Source organism: Trachypithecus francoisi, unplaced genomic scaffold, assembly GCF_009764315.1.
Source record: "Trachypithecus francoisi isolate TF-2019V2 unplaced genomic scaffold, Tfra_2.0 Contig01461, whole genome shotgun sequence".
NCBI lineage: Eukaryota > Metazoa > Chordata > Mammalia > Primates > Cercopithecidae > Trachypithecus > Trachypithecus francoisi.
In genome coordinates, this window is record NW_022681433.1 from 17,547,071 (window position 1) to 17,562,111 (window position 15,041).

Here is a 15,041-nt window from a genome sequence, read left to right on the forward strand (position 1 = left end):
AATAATGAAGACCATAGAATAGGCTCCAATATTTTTCTTTGGGGAGATGTGGGGTTGAATGAAATGTACCCATTGGATGTTTTTAAGCAGTTTAAAACCAGGGCCAATTAGATTACTTGTTCATTTTGCGAAAATATGTTTGTGGAGAGGGAAGAAGTATTTGAGGATTTGTGGCTGCACATGCCCCACATTCTCATCTATATTGTCTTGGGACTATTGACTAAAATTAAAGCATTTGGTCCAAGAAAACCCTTACTTTCCTCCCAAGGGAATACTTGCATTTGCTACAGAATTTTCTCTTTTCCTATATCATCATTTCACATTTTCTGGGTCCTTTAGGACTGTGTTAAGCTTTGTGTGGGCTGATAGCCAAGATGGAATTTGGCTCTTAGAGAATCAACCTGTGAGAAATTTCGGGGGACAGTTTATGCAACCACCTGCTTACATGGCTAACCCAGTGTGTGGGATAAATTTCCGAAGGTTCACAAGGAAGAAGATACAACTTTCTGTTGAATCATTATGCCTAAGACTTCTGAGCTTGAGTCTTCAAGAAGAAATCATTTATATATGTATATGATTTGGATAATTTGTAGCTGCAATTTTGCTTGCAAAACAATTCAGACATGTATCATTTTCTGCTATTTTAAATTCACCAAATAAATAGAAAATATTCATTTCTAGATATATGGCATTTTGTACATATTACAAGCTGTTAACTGAAGGAAAAACATTGTATGATTCTGTTTCTATGAGGTACATACAATAGGCAAATTCATAGAGACAGAAAACAAAATAGAGGTTACTGGGGGGTAGAGAGAAGAGAGAATGGAGAGTTATTGTTTAATGGGTATAGGGTTTCTGCTGGGGAAGATGAAGTTTTGTTTATAGATAGTGGTGATGGCTGTGGAGCATTGTTGAATGTATTTAAAATGTCATTGAATTTTATACTTACAAATGGTTAAATGATAGATATTACATGTATAGTTTACCACAATACAAATGTTTAACATCTAAGAAGACACACACACAACACACCACACACACACACACACACATACACACATGACTATAAGCATCCATAGGCTTCAGATTAATTTTGTCTCTTCTCCCTAATTTATTATAGAATGCAATAGGAAGAAAACCAATGATAGGTTAATTTTATTTTAGGATTAAAAAAAGATCTTCGTGGATTTTGTCTGGCTTACCATTTGCGGTGGAAGGCTCTATTTGTGTGTGTAATTCTTTATAACTCTTAGAAAATATTTCACTACTAGGTTTACTTATTTGTAAAATCTAAGACCCTTTTTATGTTGTTTCATTATGGGACAAGGTTATGTTCAGAATTGGATAGTTCTCAGGTACAGGGGAAGGCAACCTTGAATTGAAGCTAAATTCTCACAGAAAGCGCTTTTGGGGAAAGTGTCTTACCATTTTTGCAACTCAGGCCTTGAGGAATGTGTACATTCCTTAAGCTCATGACTTCACTGAACTATAATTTAATGTGCCTTTTCTTTTCATGATAAGAAGTAGCCATGTGAATAGTTGTGACTTGATTCCATGAAATTCCTCTTAAGTCACATTCATAAGACAGAGAGGAACTAAAAATATTCTTGTGGAAGTCGTCATTCATTTATGACTGAAAAAACAGAAAACTAGAAAAAGAGGAAGCACATAGCTGCTTCCTTCATACGATGATATAAATCTGTCTCAATTTTTTAGCCAGTTGCCTATTTAAAAGGGATGCATTAGAGACACTGATGTTAAAATAACCGCAGGAAAAGGCAGCTTGGTTATCACCCCTGCCTTGAACATAATTCTGGAAGTGCTAGCTCATGCAGACAGGTGAAAATTGAAAGTTTGTATATTGGGAGTAAAAGGGAAAACTTCTCATTTGTGGGTGAAATAATTGTCGACATTGAAAACCTAGAATAGTCAACGGCAATTCAGAGAATGAGTAGGAGCTCAGTGACCATTGGATATTAACTTACAAAAATCAATGTTTCTGCTTACATCCCAACAAGAAACTACTGTAAAATGTGATGGAAATGAGATTCCACTCATAATATAAAAGGCAATAGATAAAATGCCTTACACAGTACTTCGTGTACAATGGTCACCACAATAATTTTTGAGCAAATAATTAATAGACATATGCTAGGTCTTATATTTAGAATATTTAGAAGCTTTTAATACATAGGAAGACACACTGTTTTCTTAGATGGGAAGATAGCATTATTTTCCCACTAGTTATAAAAGTGCTCTAATACCAGTAAAAAAGTATACGTTTTTTCCCAGAGAGAATAAGAGAATTTTATTAAATACATATCCAGGGCAATTCTGGTTTTTTGTTGTTGTTCAAGAGTAATGGGTGAGAGATGCACTGCTTTACAGGTGTTGAGAGATTATACACTTAAAGAATGGACACCGCATAGAACAGATGTCGGGGAGGGGATGGGAGCCTGGAGACGGAAGCATCTTCTGTTTATGGGGCCTGAGGTACAGCGGTGGGGGAGGCAGAACACACACTTCCGGAGGATCTTGCGGGAGTGAGGCGGCAGCACGTGGGTGAAGCAGAAGCACAGGGGAGGTGGAAGCAGAGGGGCAAGTGGAAGCACGTGGTGAAGTGGGAGCACATGGAGAGGTGGAAGCACTTGGGCAAATGGAAGCATGTGGGTAAATGGAAGCACGTGGGTAAATGGAAGCACTTGGGTAAATGGAAGCACGTGGACAAATGGAAGCACTTGGGCAAATGGAAGCACATGGGTAAATGGAAGCACGTGGGTAAATGGAAGCACTTGGGGAAATGGAAGCACGTGGGTAAATGGAAGCACGTGGACAAATGGAAGCACGTGGGTAAATGGAAGCACGTGGGCAAGGCCGAGTCTCCCAGGCAGGCAGGGTGTGCTGAGGTACAGGAAGGCTCTTCGTCTTTTCTCTCCCCGTCTCTTGAGCTACAGCGCAGGAGCTGCATCCCAAGAGAAACCCAGGGATCAGTGCGCGCGAGAACCGGCTTGGGGACTCCAGAGCGGTAGGAGGGGGCTCTGAGGTCCATATTAAGGACCTCTACCCTGTCCTACAGGGAGCAGCAGGATGACTGGATGTTAGGCGGGGATCTGCTTGTGTGAGCCCTGGTGCCTGTTGAAGGTGTTGTGACTGACACTAATCCCGCCTCACGTTTGCAGCCCACAGCCCCTTGCATTCAGGAGTTCCTCACCCTTCTGGCCGTGTGCCACACGGTTGTTCCTGAGAAGGATGGAGATAACATCATCTACCAGGCCTCATCCCCAGGTGAGGGTTCTAGCCGGGTGCCCCCTGCTGGCCCCTTCTCAGGAGACCTGGGTGTTGCAGTTATTCTTGGAGATGCTGCCATGTAGTCTGCCCTATAGACCCAGCTGTCTTCTGTTGGCCTCGTCCTGAGGCCAGGCTGTGGCTACAGGTGCAAAGCCGTAGAGAGTCCGGGGTGGGCTCTCCTGATTCTCGTAACCCCCTTTTTTTTTTTTTTTGAGACGGAGTCTCGCTCTGTCGCCCAGGCTGGAGCGCAGTAGCCGGATCTCAGCTCACTGCAAGCTCCGCCTCCCGGGTTTACGCCATTCTCTCGCCTCAGCCTCCCGAGTAGCTGGGACTACAGGAGCCCGCCATCTCGCCCGGCTAGTTTTTTTGTACTTTTTTTTAGTAGAGACGGGGTTTCACCGTGTTAGCCAGGATGGTCTCGATCTCCTGACCTCGTGATCCGCCCGTCTCGGCCTCCCAAAGTGCTGGGATGACAGGCTTGAGCCACCGCGCCCGGCCTCTCGTAACCCCTTTTTAACAGCAAAGGGAGGATCCTGGTTATGTTGCGTTTCCCGGCGGTGGTGATTGGGCTTGACAGAGCTCTGAAGAAAGAACACAGCTGGCTTCTTCCTCATCCTCCCCACCTCACAGATTCTCCACCTGCTGGGGAAGCTGTGCATGGGGGTTCTCTTTACCCACTTCCTGGGGCTTGGGAATCCCACAGCACAACTAAAATACCGCCGTGCTCAGAGGAGATGTTTGGTGGGAGTCGTGGGACTATTACTTAGGTTTATTGGAGAGAACTTGATCCCAAGCGAGAGTAGCAAGAATAGAAATCATTCTTGTCCTGGTGAATTAGCATAGATCCGAGCCCTCCACCTAACAGAAGTGCTCATTTCAGACCCTAGTGGTAGGGAGAGCAAGTGCTTCTCTACCCCGAGTCCTTACTACTGCGCAGATGACACCAGGCCTCCTTCAGTAGAGTGGGTTTTGTCAATTTGAAAAGTGACACTGAACAGAATTCTGTCATTACCAGTGATATGTGAATGTTTCACCAACTCCCAATTGACAGATGAAGCTGCTTTGGTGAAAGGAGCTAAAAAGCTGGGCTTTGTCTTCACAGCCAGAACACCATTCTCAGTCATCATAGAAGCGGTGAGTAACACGCGTATGCACGTTTCAGACCACCTACTTTTGTGAAGGTTGTGCATGTGAAATGGCATGTCTGTTGTGATAGCTAAACTTCTCTTTTGGTGAAAAATCAGACCTGTGAAAAACTGGAGTTAATAGGATGATACTAGCTTGTTTGAGTTGTTTTGCATTGCAGTACTGTTTCGCCCTTAAGGATGCTTTTCCACGTGTCTTTCATACACTGATGTGAAATTATTTGTAGCATAGAACTTCACAAATCTACTCTTTGTTCTGTAATAATTGGGAAAATAACTTAGCAGCCCACTTGTCTTTGAGGGCAGGTTGTACATCTCTTTGTAGCCTCAGAGCCCAAGAGTTCTTACTCAGTGGAGCCTCACAGTCCACTGGGCTTCAGAAGTCTCTTCAGCTGGGAGAGGAGTCAGAGTTAAGATCTGTCTTTTTTTTTTTTTGAGATGTAGTCTCTGTTGCCCAGGCTGGAGTGCAGTGGTGCAATCTCGGCTCACTAAAACTTCTGCCTTCGAGGTTCAAGCAATTTTCCTGCCTCTGCCTCCCGAGCAGCTGGGACTGACTACAGGCACGTGCCACCACGCCTGACTAGTTTTTGTATTTATAGCAGAGACGAGGTTTTGCCACGTTGACCAGGCTGGTCTCAAACTCCTGACCTCAAGTGATCCACCCGCCTTGGCCTCCCAAAGTGCTGGGATTACAGGCGTGAGCCACTGTGTCCAGCTTTGATCTCTTTTATCTGTATGAGGGATCCCCCCTGCAACTGAAGTCAAGGGGTTTACGTATTTTCTGATTTTCTTCTGAGTTTCCGTACCTACAGGCCAAAGGGAGAAATTTAGTGATAGAAAAATAATTATATCAACAAGAAGATCAAATACAGACCTTTGGAATGGGCCTTAGGGGAAAATGGTGGTTACGACTGGTGAGGCAGTGGTGGTGGTCGTGATAACCAGTTAGAAGGGCGGTTTTCTTACTGTCTGGATTGATGATGAGGCTCTGGGGCTAGTCCCTGCCATCCCTTGCCTTTCCCTACCCCTCCATTTGGGGAAGACTCAGGGATTATAGTTTTTGGCTTTGTGGATGCATCCTTAAATCCATAGACCTTTAATGCATTTGAAATTCACTTCCAAATGCTATAATAACTTGATATTGTTGCTGACTTGGGAGTACTATAGTAAGTTTTTTCTTTTAGTTATATGCAAAACCTATAAAATATATCTTATACAAAGTACCCATTTATTGGCATCTTCAGTTTCTTATGGAGTACAGAGATGAGATCATGTGGATGTTTACTTTTACTATGCTTATTTTAGTCAACAGAGGGAATTTAGCTTAGGGAAAGGTACCATCATTAAAAGTAGAATGAAGTACTGATTGAATATAGAATTTCACTTACAGAAGCTTTTTAAAAATGAGGTCTTTTCTCCCCTTCAGTTGGAGGAGAATTTTAATCTTAGCCGTAGGATTTTCAGTTGTGTGGGTGCTGCCGCATGTCTCTGCATTGCAAAAATCGAGGTTGGGAGTTGGGGGCTTGGATCATAGGTGAGAGAGACAGAAGAGAACAGGTGCTTCCCCTTCACTCACAATGCCAGGTAAATGTGGAACCTAGAGAGCCTGTTGGTGTCGTCCTCCTGGTGTTATATGCTGCATTGATCCCTCTTTGTTACCTCATTACAGTTTTAAGGTCGTATTTCTGGGGGTCACAAAAGACTACCTGATTAGTTAGGACTCGTAAATAACAATAATAAAAAGAGTCCCTTTCAACCACTCATCAAACCACCAATTCTCAAATTACAGGTTTTGCATATAAGTAAAAGAAAAAACTTACTGCTGCACTACCAAGTCAGGAACAAATTCTCAAATTCCTACATATTTACATGAAGTGTCCTCACCAAGAGTCAGAACAGCCACGTCCATGGGCTGCATCTGGAGGTGGTTGGTATAACTGTGGTGCAGAGAGGAGGTGGCCCCTGGGAGTGGCAGCCCTGGTGCTGGGTGGTGGTGGTAGCACTGGGTGTCTTCTGAATGGGGACATGATGAAAAGTTGGGACAGTCTGTGGAGAAAGGGAACTCGGAATTCATGGTTCCGAAGAGGTGAATAAAGATTGAGGAAGGCTGGGTGAAGTGGATCATTCGTTGTTTTGTGGGATGCAGAGAGGAGGAGTGGAGGGTTGTGGGTGTGAATGAAGATCATGATTCCGTCATCTACTTGGTAGTTTGAATGTGTTACTTCATTGATTACTTCTCTGAGCCCTAACAGACAAATGCTTTTGCCATGCATCAGAAAGTCACACACTTAGAGGCAGAAACTGGATTCAAAGTCACATGTATTGGATGCTAAAGGCCACATTCTTTCCACTGTGAAGTGCTGGGGAAATGGAAAGATTAGATTAAAAATTTGAAAATAGTGTACACACCATCTGGAATTTTTAGATGGAAAAAAATTGTGAATATTGACATTCTCACTTGAAAGAACCCAAAGAAAAAGAGCGTTTGATTGATTGCTCTGAGACCAGGTACGGATTCACCGTCTCTTTATCTGCAAATTCAAAACCCAAATGCCTTTGAATTCCAAAAGATTTTTTCCTAACTTTGGTGAATAGTTATTTGGGAGCAAAACCTATCAGAAGCAATGAGGCTGTTTATGATCTTTATGAATCTCACTTCCTGTGATACGCATACATTTTGCTGGAGAACGTGGATGTGTTGTATAACGGCATGTTACCCCAGACCTTGTTGGAGACATTATGGTAGATGGTCTAGAATATGCGTATATTTTTATAAAATTTGTAAAATCCTGAATTCAGAAGCATAACTGGGCCACAGGTTTCTGACGGACCTGTGCAGCTGGTGTCCTTTATCTCCATCTCTTGGAAGTGTCTACACCAGTCACCTGTTAGGACAGCCATAGCACTGAAGAAACATGAGAAGCTTCCACCAGAAGAGGGAGCTCTGACCCCACCAGACTTGGGAGAAACCAGTACATGTTGCAAAGGGCTAGGAGGTGGGAAGAGAGAGAGAGAGAGAGAGCCTACGTCTGTTTATGTTTTGGAGACAATTGCTTTCAGATTTTAATACTGTGCACCTTGGGTAAGAGCCTATTTTTCTTCGTTTAGATGGGACAGGAACAAACGTTTGGAATCCTTAATGTCCTGGAATTTTCTAGGTATGTTTCTCTTATACATTTGAAAGAAAATAATTTATTTACCAGCTTCATCAGAGTGTTTACATGATTGTATGGTATGATCCAATATAGTACTTAAGTATTAGATATAATAAATGTATCTCCATAAACTCTCTTCTCCTTGGAATTTGTGACTTTCATTAAGGAAAGTGAAGCAGGTTATTTTTCTTTGTTTTACTCAAGAGAAATGCTCTACTTCCATGTCCTCCGTTTTCTTTAGATTGCCAGAGCCTGATGTTCTTGCATCAGCAGCTGCAGACATGTCTGAATAGTTTGGCGCATGTGATGAGGGCATTATTTTCATTGGTGTTTCCCAAGTCCCATGAGGTCATTCCTCTTACTCCATCTGAGCGCTCCTCTGGAGATCTGAGAAACTGACAAATGATGACAGATGAAATCAGTTTATCTCATTAGAGGCTGGGTCCACGTAGGGCAGTTTTCCTGGACTTACTTGGAAGCATTCTTCCCCAGTACAATTTTGAAAAGTAAGACCCAGGAATATTTGTTGGACTTTTTTGTTCACATAGAACATTCATTGTTATAAGGAAACATATCTTAATTTTTTGTTTCTTTGCCTCTTTTTAACATGGAATTGTCAGTACTAAAGGAAAGTTCTGTTGCTATCTCAAAAGCATCTTTTCCTATGATTAAAATTAGGTGGAGTTTTCAATAACCTTTGTTAAATGATTCACAAATTGTTTGCTCTATTTTGTAAGCTATTTTTAAATAAGGATTAGTTTTGTATCTTTGTATAGGAAATACTTTCCAGCCCTAGTCTTTAGTTTTAGGACTGCAGGCTTGGACTTGGAACCATGGGGAGGGGAGGAGGGATGGTTGATGACGGTGGTGGCTCATGTAGGAAGTGGTGACAGTGTCCCTGCGTGTGGAGGTGAGCGACGTGCTAGGCATCTCTCCAGACTGTTTCGTGCCCCATCTTTTGTTGGAAACTGCAGTGCCCTGTGAGTGCATTAACTGGGACCAGCAGTTATTGGACAGGCAAGGAGGAGGAGAAAAGAGAGTTAGATAAAAACAGGTGACTATGGATAGAGACACAAGGATGTATTAAAATGTATTTATGGGAGAATAAGAAGGAACAGAAAGATAATTTGTGGTTATAGTGGTGAGTCTGTTTTTCATGGACTCGTCTCTTTCCCAGTGCCAGTTAATCTTGATAATATTCCCTTGAAGTAGTTGCTTTACACATTGAGAAACTGAAACGTGGGTTTTGAGTACTGCCGGGAGTGCCTACCTGTAAGACGGTTGACAGAAAGCAAATCCAGGTCAGCTAGAGCGCTATGGGTTAGGATGTGGGAATTTATCCAGAACTGAAGAGAGCCTCTCCCCCACTCTTAGAGACTTATAGTCTATTGGGAACCACCACACTGAAAGGCCACAGAGATGGGGGGTGTAGGGCCTCCTGTAGTTGGGGTGTGCTTCAGGAGATTGAAATGTTGTTGGCAAAGGAGGATCAGAATGTGTAGAAGAGGAGAATGGTGAGTCCCGTGTGTGCTCAAAGCCTGGTGGTCGTGCATGGGAGTGTTGGTGGGAGATGAGGCGAGGCTGCACAGGTGGACGGCGAGCAGTAAGAATAATTCGTGGGCGGTGGAGACTCACTGAGGACTCGGTGGGTGAGGATGGGCCAGGAGGAAAGACCATGTGAGGAAGTGTAGATGCTGCGGTGAGGGGGAGAGAGTTCCTTGGTGCTGAATTGGGAGTGTTCTGTGGATTTGTGATTTCTTTTACTCCAGTTAAAAGATGACACAGGGAGGAGCTTCCGAGTTAAGTGGATCTATACCGAGTCTCCCACTTTTGTACCTACTAGGCACGTTACTTGATAGCTTAGAGGTGGAAAATAAAGAATATTTTTAGAGAGTAGAGTCAGAAGCCAATCGGATGTGGACTGTCAGTGCTAGAATTCTCCTTTTCTGTTTTTCCTACTGCAAATAGCGGGGCTAGTCCATTTTCATGGCAGGGAAAGAAATAAGCATATGTTCATTAGATGTAAATAAAAAGAGTAGGAGATACACAGTTAGGCCCTACTTTGAAGAAAAAGGCAGGGAAAGATAGACCTTGACCATTTTTAGGAACCCCAGACCATCTTTTGTTTTGACTGGTGTTCAGCTGGGGGACGTGCATCCTGTAAACAGACCAGTGAAGACTTTATTTTTTTCACTCCCCCAGTGACAGAAAAAGAATGTCTGTAATTGTCCGAACTCCTTCAGGACGACTTCGACTCTACTGTAAAGGAGCTGTAAGTATCGGAGAAGCGGTGTGCACAGCAGAGAGTTCTTGGCAGCTTTGTTAATCTGCTGCCTTTCCTAACTGCTTTCCTCATCACTCCCTGACTGTTTGTCCAGAGTGGAAAGACTCTTTCAGGTGGGCTGTGAAGTTGACTTCGTAGTAAAAGCCCACTGAAGATAATGGTGGTTCAGGGCAGTGTGGCAAAGATGGTCAGTGCAAAGCTTACTTTTAGCCAATCGTTGGTTTCAGAAACAGTGACTCCATGTGTCATGCAAAATCCTTGGAATATGAATTCTTACTCCAGTTTTACCAGCATTGTGTTTTGACTTTGGGAAGATAAAGTTATTTGTGTTGACGTATGATAATCTTAAGTACTCTGATATATATTGGTTCTGTAGCACCTCTTCTTCTCAATTGTTATGTTTTTTTTTTTTTTTGTACGGTATAGAGAGCCGTGTTGTAGGTACAAAGGCAATGCCCATGTGTAGCTGCATTATTACTGCCCCTTTTAGTCAGTTTCCTAGGTCAGGCTTTGTGTCCTGTGTACCTTCTAGTAGCCAAATCTAAATGATTTATTTCAAAGGAAAGATGTTATTGCTTATGAATCTTAAGACTACATCCTGTTAAATTGTAGTCTTAAGTATTGAGGGAAAGAATTATTAAACTTATTTTATTTGACTATGTCAAGAATACAAAGCTCTCCTAGGATTAATTAGTGGTTGATAGTATTACTAATCTTTACCAGTTGTGGCAAGAAGAGTGGTTTTATTTGAGTACATGATGACTAGAGCTTTTTACAAATGAAAGAATGCATGGGAATTTTAAAGGCATTATATTTGGACTTGCTAAAGAATTCTGTGTTTATGGCAAAATGAATTGAGCTCATCTAGGTTTTGTTCTCATATGATATATTTTTAAAACTTTTTGTTTATTCATTTGCTGTTGTGTTCTAAGTACCACATTGAGTACAACAGGTGTCAGTGTGAGGTGGTAGAGAGAGGAGGGCTGTCAATATAGAAGAGGTACATAGGAAAATGCTGCAAAGGTGTATTTTATTTTTATAGGATTTAATTCTCTCCAAAACCAAACTCAGTTTAAAAAAATTGTTTTAGAAGCCTAAAACTATGCAATTTGTAACAGTTGATGGATTATCTGTGGGATCTGGTCCCCTAACCCTTCTTGTCAGTCATGGAAATAGTTGTAGACAGATGAGCTGTGCACCTGTGTGTTTCTCAACAGAATTGAGTTCAGCGCCCAGTGGGTTGTGCCCTCTATGCTTAGGATTGCCTCCCGTGTTGGGAAGCAAGGTTGTATTTGAGTAACTTAGGATGTGCATTTTACCCTTTCCCCTTCTGCACAAGCACCTGATAAACTTTAGGATATGAGTTTTGCAAATTTTGGTGAATATAGGCCCCCTTGTGTTCCGATGATTCTCCCGTACTTCTGGTTCTCCCCAGCATTTTTGTTTGGCTTTTAAGATACAGATTTCGGTTTTGTTGGACACATTCATACCCAATTTGTTTTCCAAAGCTCATGCCTGAGCCCAGCCAAATGCTAAATTCCTACTTACCCACTCGGGTATTCTCATGCATGTTAGATAAACAGAAACAAAGCCGTGCTTAGCATGCTGGCTGGAAGGTTTACTGAAGGGTTTGCCAGTCACAACGTTTCCCTATTTTATAGGATAATGTAATTTTTGAGAGACTTTCAAAAGACTCAAAATATATGGAGGAAACATTATGCCATCTGGAATACTTTGCCACGGAAGGTAAGTGGAATTTGGAAATGCTGTTTTTGGCCATTGGAGCTGTACTTTCAAGCATGTTGTCTTGATTTCCAGGAGCACATTCTTCCAGTGCCTGCCCCATCCCCTCCTGTGCCCATGGCAGTGACAAGATGCATAGCCAAATCCAAACTCAGTTACCTGTAGATGCCTCTGTCACTCATCAGCACTGGAGCAGAGGGAGAGGCAGGCCAATGCACAGCATGTAGAATCCCCTTTAGTTACTAGTCCCCTTCTCAGAAAACTCATGTGGTTATTTTCCGGTTCCTCTCTTGGTGTCCTTATGTCACTGGCTTATCCATGACTGAAGGAAATAATAATTCTTGGAACCCATAGTCAGCAGGAAAGGAGTTCTCTGGAAGGCTGTAAACGACACTGGTGTCAGGTGTTTCTGCTAGCGAATGTCATGATACTCAGCACGATAGCTGGAGCCATGCTGAAGTGCTGACTGCTGCTTTCTGACCTCTGGCTCTGCATGCATGCACATGTGAGTACACACTGACACACATGCATGGGTGTGGCTGCCTGAAAGCCTGGATCTTTCATGGGATAGCACATGGGGCCTTTCCTTGCTGTCTTGAAACCCACTTCCCACCTCCTGTGCGTGCTGAAACCTGCCTACTGTGCGTGGATCATGCACAGCCGTGAACCTCTCGGCCACGGAGAATTCACTATTCTGACTTCTTGTGCACTCAGACTTACAGAAGAGGTAGTTTATATTAGAATACAGGCGAGTTGTTTTTAAATTTCCCTTGGTAGATATGGGAGTGTTGAATTAGAGTGACCTAAAGTACCGAGTCTCTTCAATTTTTTTGAGCATACTGATGGGAAAGGGAGCACAGGCTGTCCCCTAGGAGATCACGCGTTCTGCCTGCCTCCATTCACCAGTGGCTGTCTTGCAGGCTTGCGGACTCTCTGTGTGGCTTATGCTGATCTCTCTGAGAATGAGTATGAGGAGTGGCTGAAAGTCTATCAGGAAGCCAGCACCATATTGAAGGACAGAGCTCAACGGTTGGAAGAGTGTTACGAGATCATTGAGAAGGTAACCGCACACAATACAGTCTTCACAGCTCCATGAAGGACTTAACCACCTATTTCACAAAGTCTCTGACCAAGAATCCTTTTACTGTGTAGGGATGTTCTCTTTTCTTGTGTCTTAATGGACCAGTAGCTCTGAGTCATTTTCTTTGCTTTAGGAAGCACTTGATTTGCATGGTCTCTCTGAAAGGTCTAGCCACCCTCAGCTAAGCATTATTGATAGCTTCAGAAATATCAGGTCAAAAACAGCATCAATGACTTTGCTTAAGATTAGGCTTAATGAGATTAGCTCATGCTGTTGAGTTACAGGAGCAATCAGAATGCTGTGGAGGTGGGTTAGATGTTGTAATGCTAAGCTTTCTCGCACTAACTTACTTTAATGATACTTAAGCTTTGCAATGGCTGCTCCGCATTGCCTACTTTGATTTTATTGTTGTTGTTGTTCTTTTCAGTTTATCCTAAGGCATTAGCTCACTTTCAATTTATTGGTTTCCTTCAAGTGTGGGAGCCAGATTGCAGCTTTTTCTGTTTCATGTTGGCAGCCATAGGGCCATCCAATTTCCAGTTTCTATAACTTTTTTTTTTTTTTTAATATAGAGATGGAGTTTCCCTCTGTTACCCAGCACCCAGGCTAGAATGTAGTGGTGTAGTCATAGCTCACTACAGCCTCAAACTCCTGGGTTCATGCTAACCTCCCACTTTAGCCTTCCAAGTAGCTGGGACTGCAGTATCATGCTACCATGCCTGGCTAAGTTTCACTTTTTTTTTTTTGTAGAGATGGGATCTTGCTATGTTGCCCAGGCTGCTCTGAAACTCCTGGGCTCAAGTAGCCCGCATGCCTGGGCCTCCCAAATCCCAAAGTGCTGGGATTACAGGTGTGAGCCACCATGTCTGGCCCAGTTTCCATAACTTTGAAAACATCGCCTATTAACTTTTTTTCATTCCTCTGTTGGTTTTAAAAAATTCTTCTCTGCTTTTTTATACAGTTTTTGGTTTAAGTTTTATATTCAGTTATGTATATTCAGTCATTTTAATGTACTGAATTAAAATGAACTGAAAAAAACTGAATTCAGGCGTTTATTTGCCCTGTTTTACTGGAAATAGCCCACATTATTTTTAGAATTAGAAAAAAGTAATTAAATAGGTGACGTGCCTATGGTGGGTGCTCAAGCAGTAGCTGGATCTTCCCACAGTCTGTGACCAAGCAGAGGTGCTATATCCTGGAGAGACTTGGGATGTGGGTACATGGAGCAGGCCCTTTGTGTAGTCTCTGAAATCTGCCAGAGCAGCAGGCACAGCACAGGCAGCCCGAGGGAACTACACATCCACACCCATCCTCAATGTGAGCTGATCTGCCCTGGACCTTAAAGAGCTCCAAAAGGGGCAACGTTTTAAAGGTACCCTCCATCTTAAGATACTTGGATGTTTTTTTTCTCTCCCTGTTAAATCCTTAGCACCACAAGTCTCTTATTCCTATTTTGCCATATCATCTAGAATTAGTTCTCATCGTTGGTTAAATGTGATATAATGTGCTACTCATTTGTGGACTGAAAGGGAGGGCTCAGGTACTGTCAGTGTCCTTGGGATAACCTGCCCATCTGCCCTGCTGCCAGATGGTTTCTATTCTAACAAGCTCCTGTATCGAGAAATCAGTGATGAATACTGCGCGGCCTGTGTCTGTAGAGTGAGTCCATCACTGCAAGGCATTTGGAAATGCCACCCATCCAGATGCCGTCTGCAGACATAGGTGTAAAATAGAGGAAATAGAACAACTGTCTCAGAACAGTTTGATTGCCTTTCTTTGCCAGAATTTTAGTGCTGTTCTTAAGTATGTGCCAGTCTTTAACTGAGGATATTTTTTCAATCTAGAATTTACTGCTACTTGGAGCCACAGCCATAGAAGATCGCCTTCAAGCAGGAGTTCCAGAAACCATCGCAACTCTGTTGAAGGCAGAAATTAAAATATGGGTGTTGACAGGAGACAAACAAGAAACTGCGATTAATATAGGTAATGATTTTTACAAATAATTTCCTGATGCTGCCTTTTGTATTAGTTTTTCGAGTATCTCGTAAATGTGTCTAAATGTTTCTCAAATTCATTGACCCATGGCGTTTTACAGGACTCTTCATTCACAAGGCTAAGAAAAATTGACCCGAATCAAATGAAGATGCCCTCATTCCTGTTACAAACATTAAAACCATCATAGTTCCTAGAAAAGGGTTAGACACACTTACGTAGGGCATAGAATTCAAGATTTGACAGCTTCGATTTTCTTGTTGCTTTCTTCACAAGATTTTAGTCTGAGACGAAGCATGTTTTCACTAGGTTTAAATATGCCTTATTTTATGTAATTATAACCATTTTAA

At 42.5% G+C, this 15,041-nt stretch overlaps 1 protein-coding gene across 1 annotated transcript in view; it reads left to right on the forward strand.

Annotated features, from left to right (window-relative positions):
• Window positions 1-15,041, forward strand: part of ATP8A2 (ATPase phospholipid transporting 8A2) — a 649,053-nt gene that overhangs the window by 190,604 nt on the left and 443,408 nt on the right. The window contains exons 17-23 of the mRNA XM_033236971.1: window positions 3,183-3,288; window positions 4,343-4,425; window positions 7,545-7,594; window positions 9,794-9,863; window positions 11,537-11,621; window positions 12,539-12,678; window positions 14,544-14,682. Of these exons, the coding sequence (XP_033092862.1) occupies window positions 3,183-3,288; window positions 4,343-4,425; window positions 7,545-7,594; window positions 9,794-9,863; window positions 11,537-11,621; window positions 12,539-12,678; window positions 14,544-14,682 (673 nt within the window). The remainder of the gene's footprint in view (window positions 1-3,182; window positions 3,289-4,342; window positions 4,426-7,544; window positions 7,595-9,793; window positions 9,864-11,536; window positions 11,622-12,538; window positions 12,679-14,543; window positions 14,683-15,041) is intronic.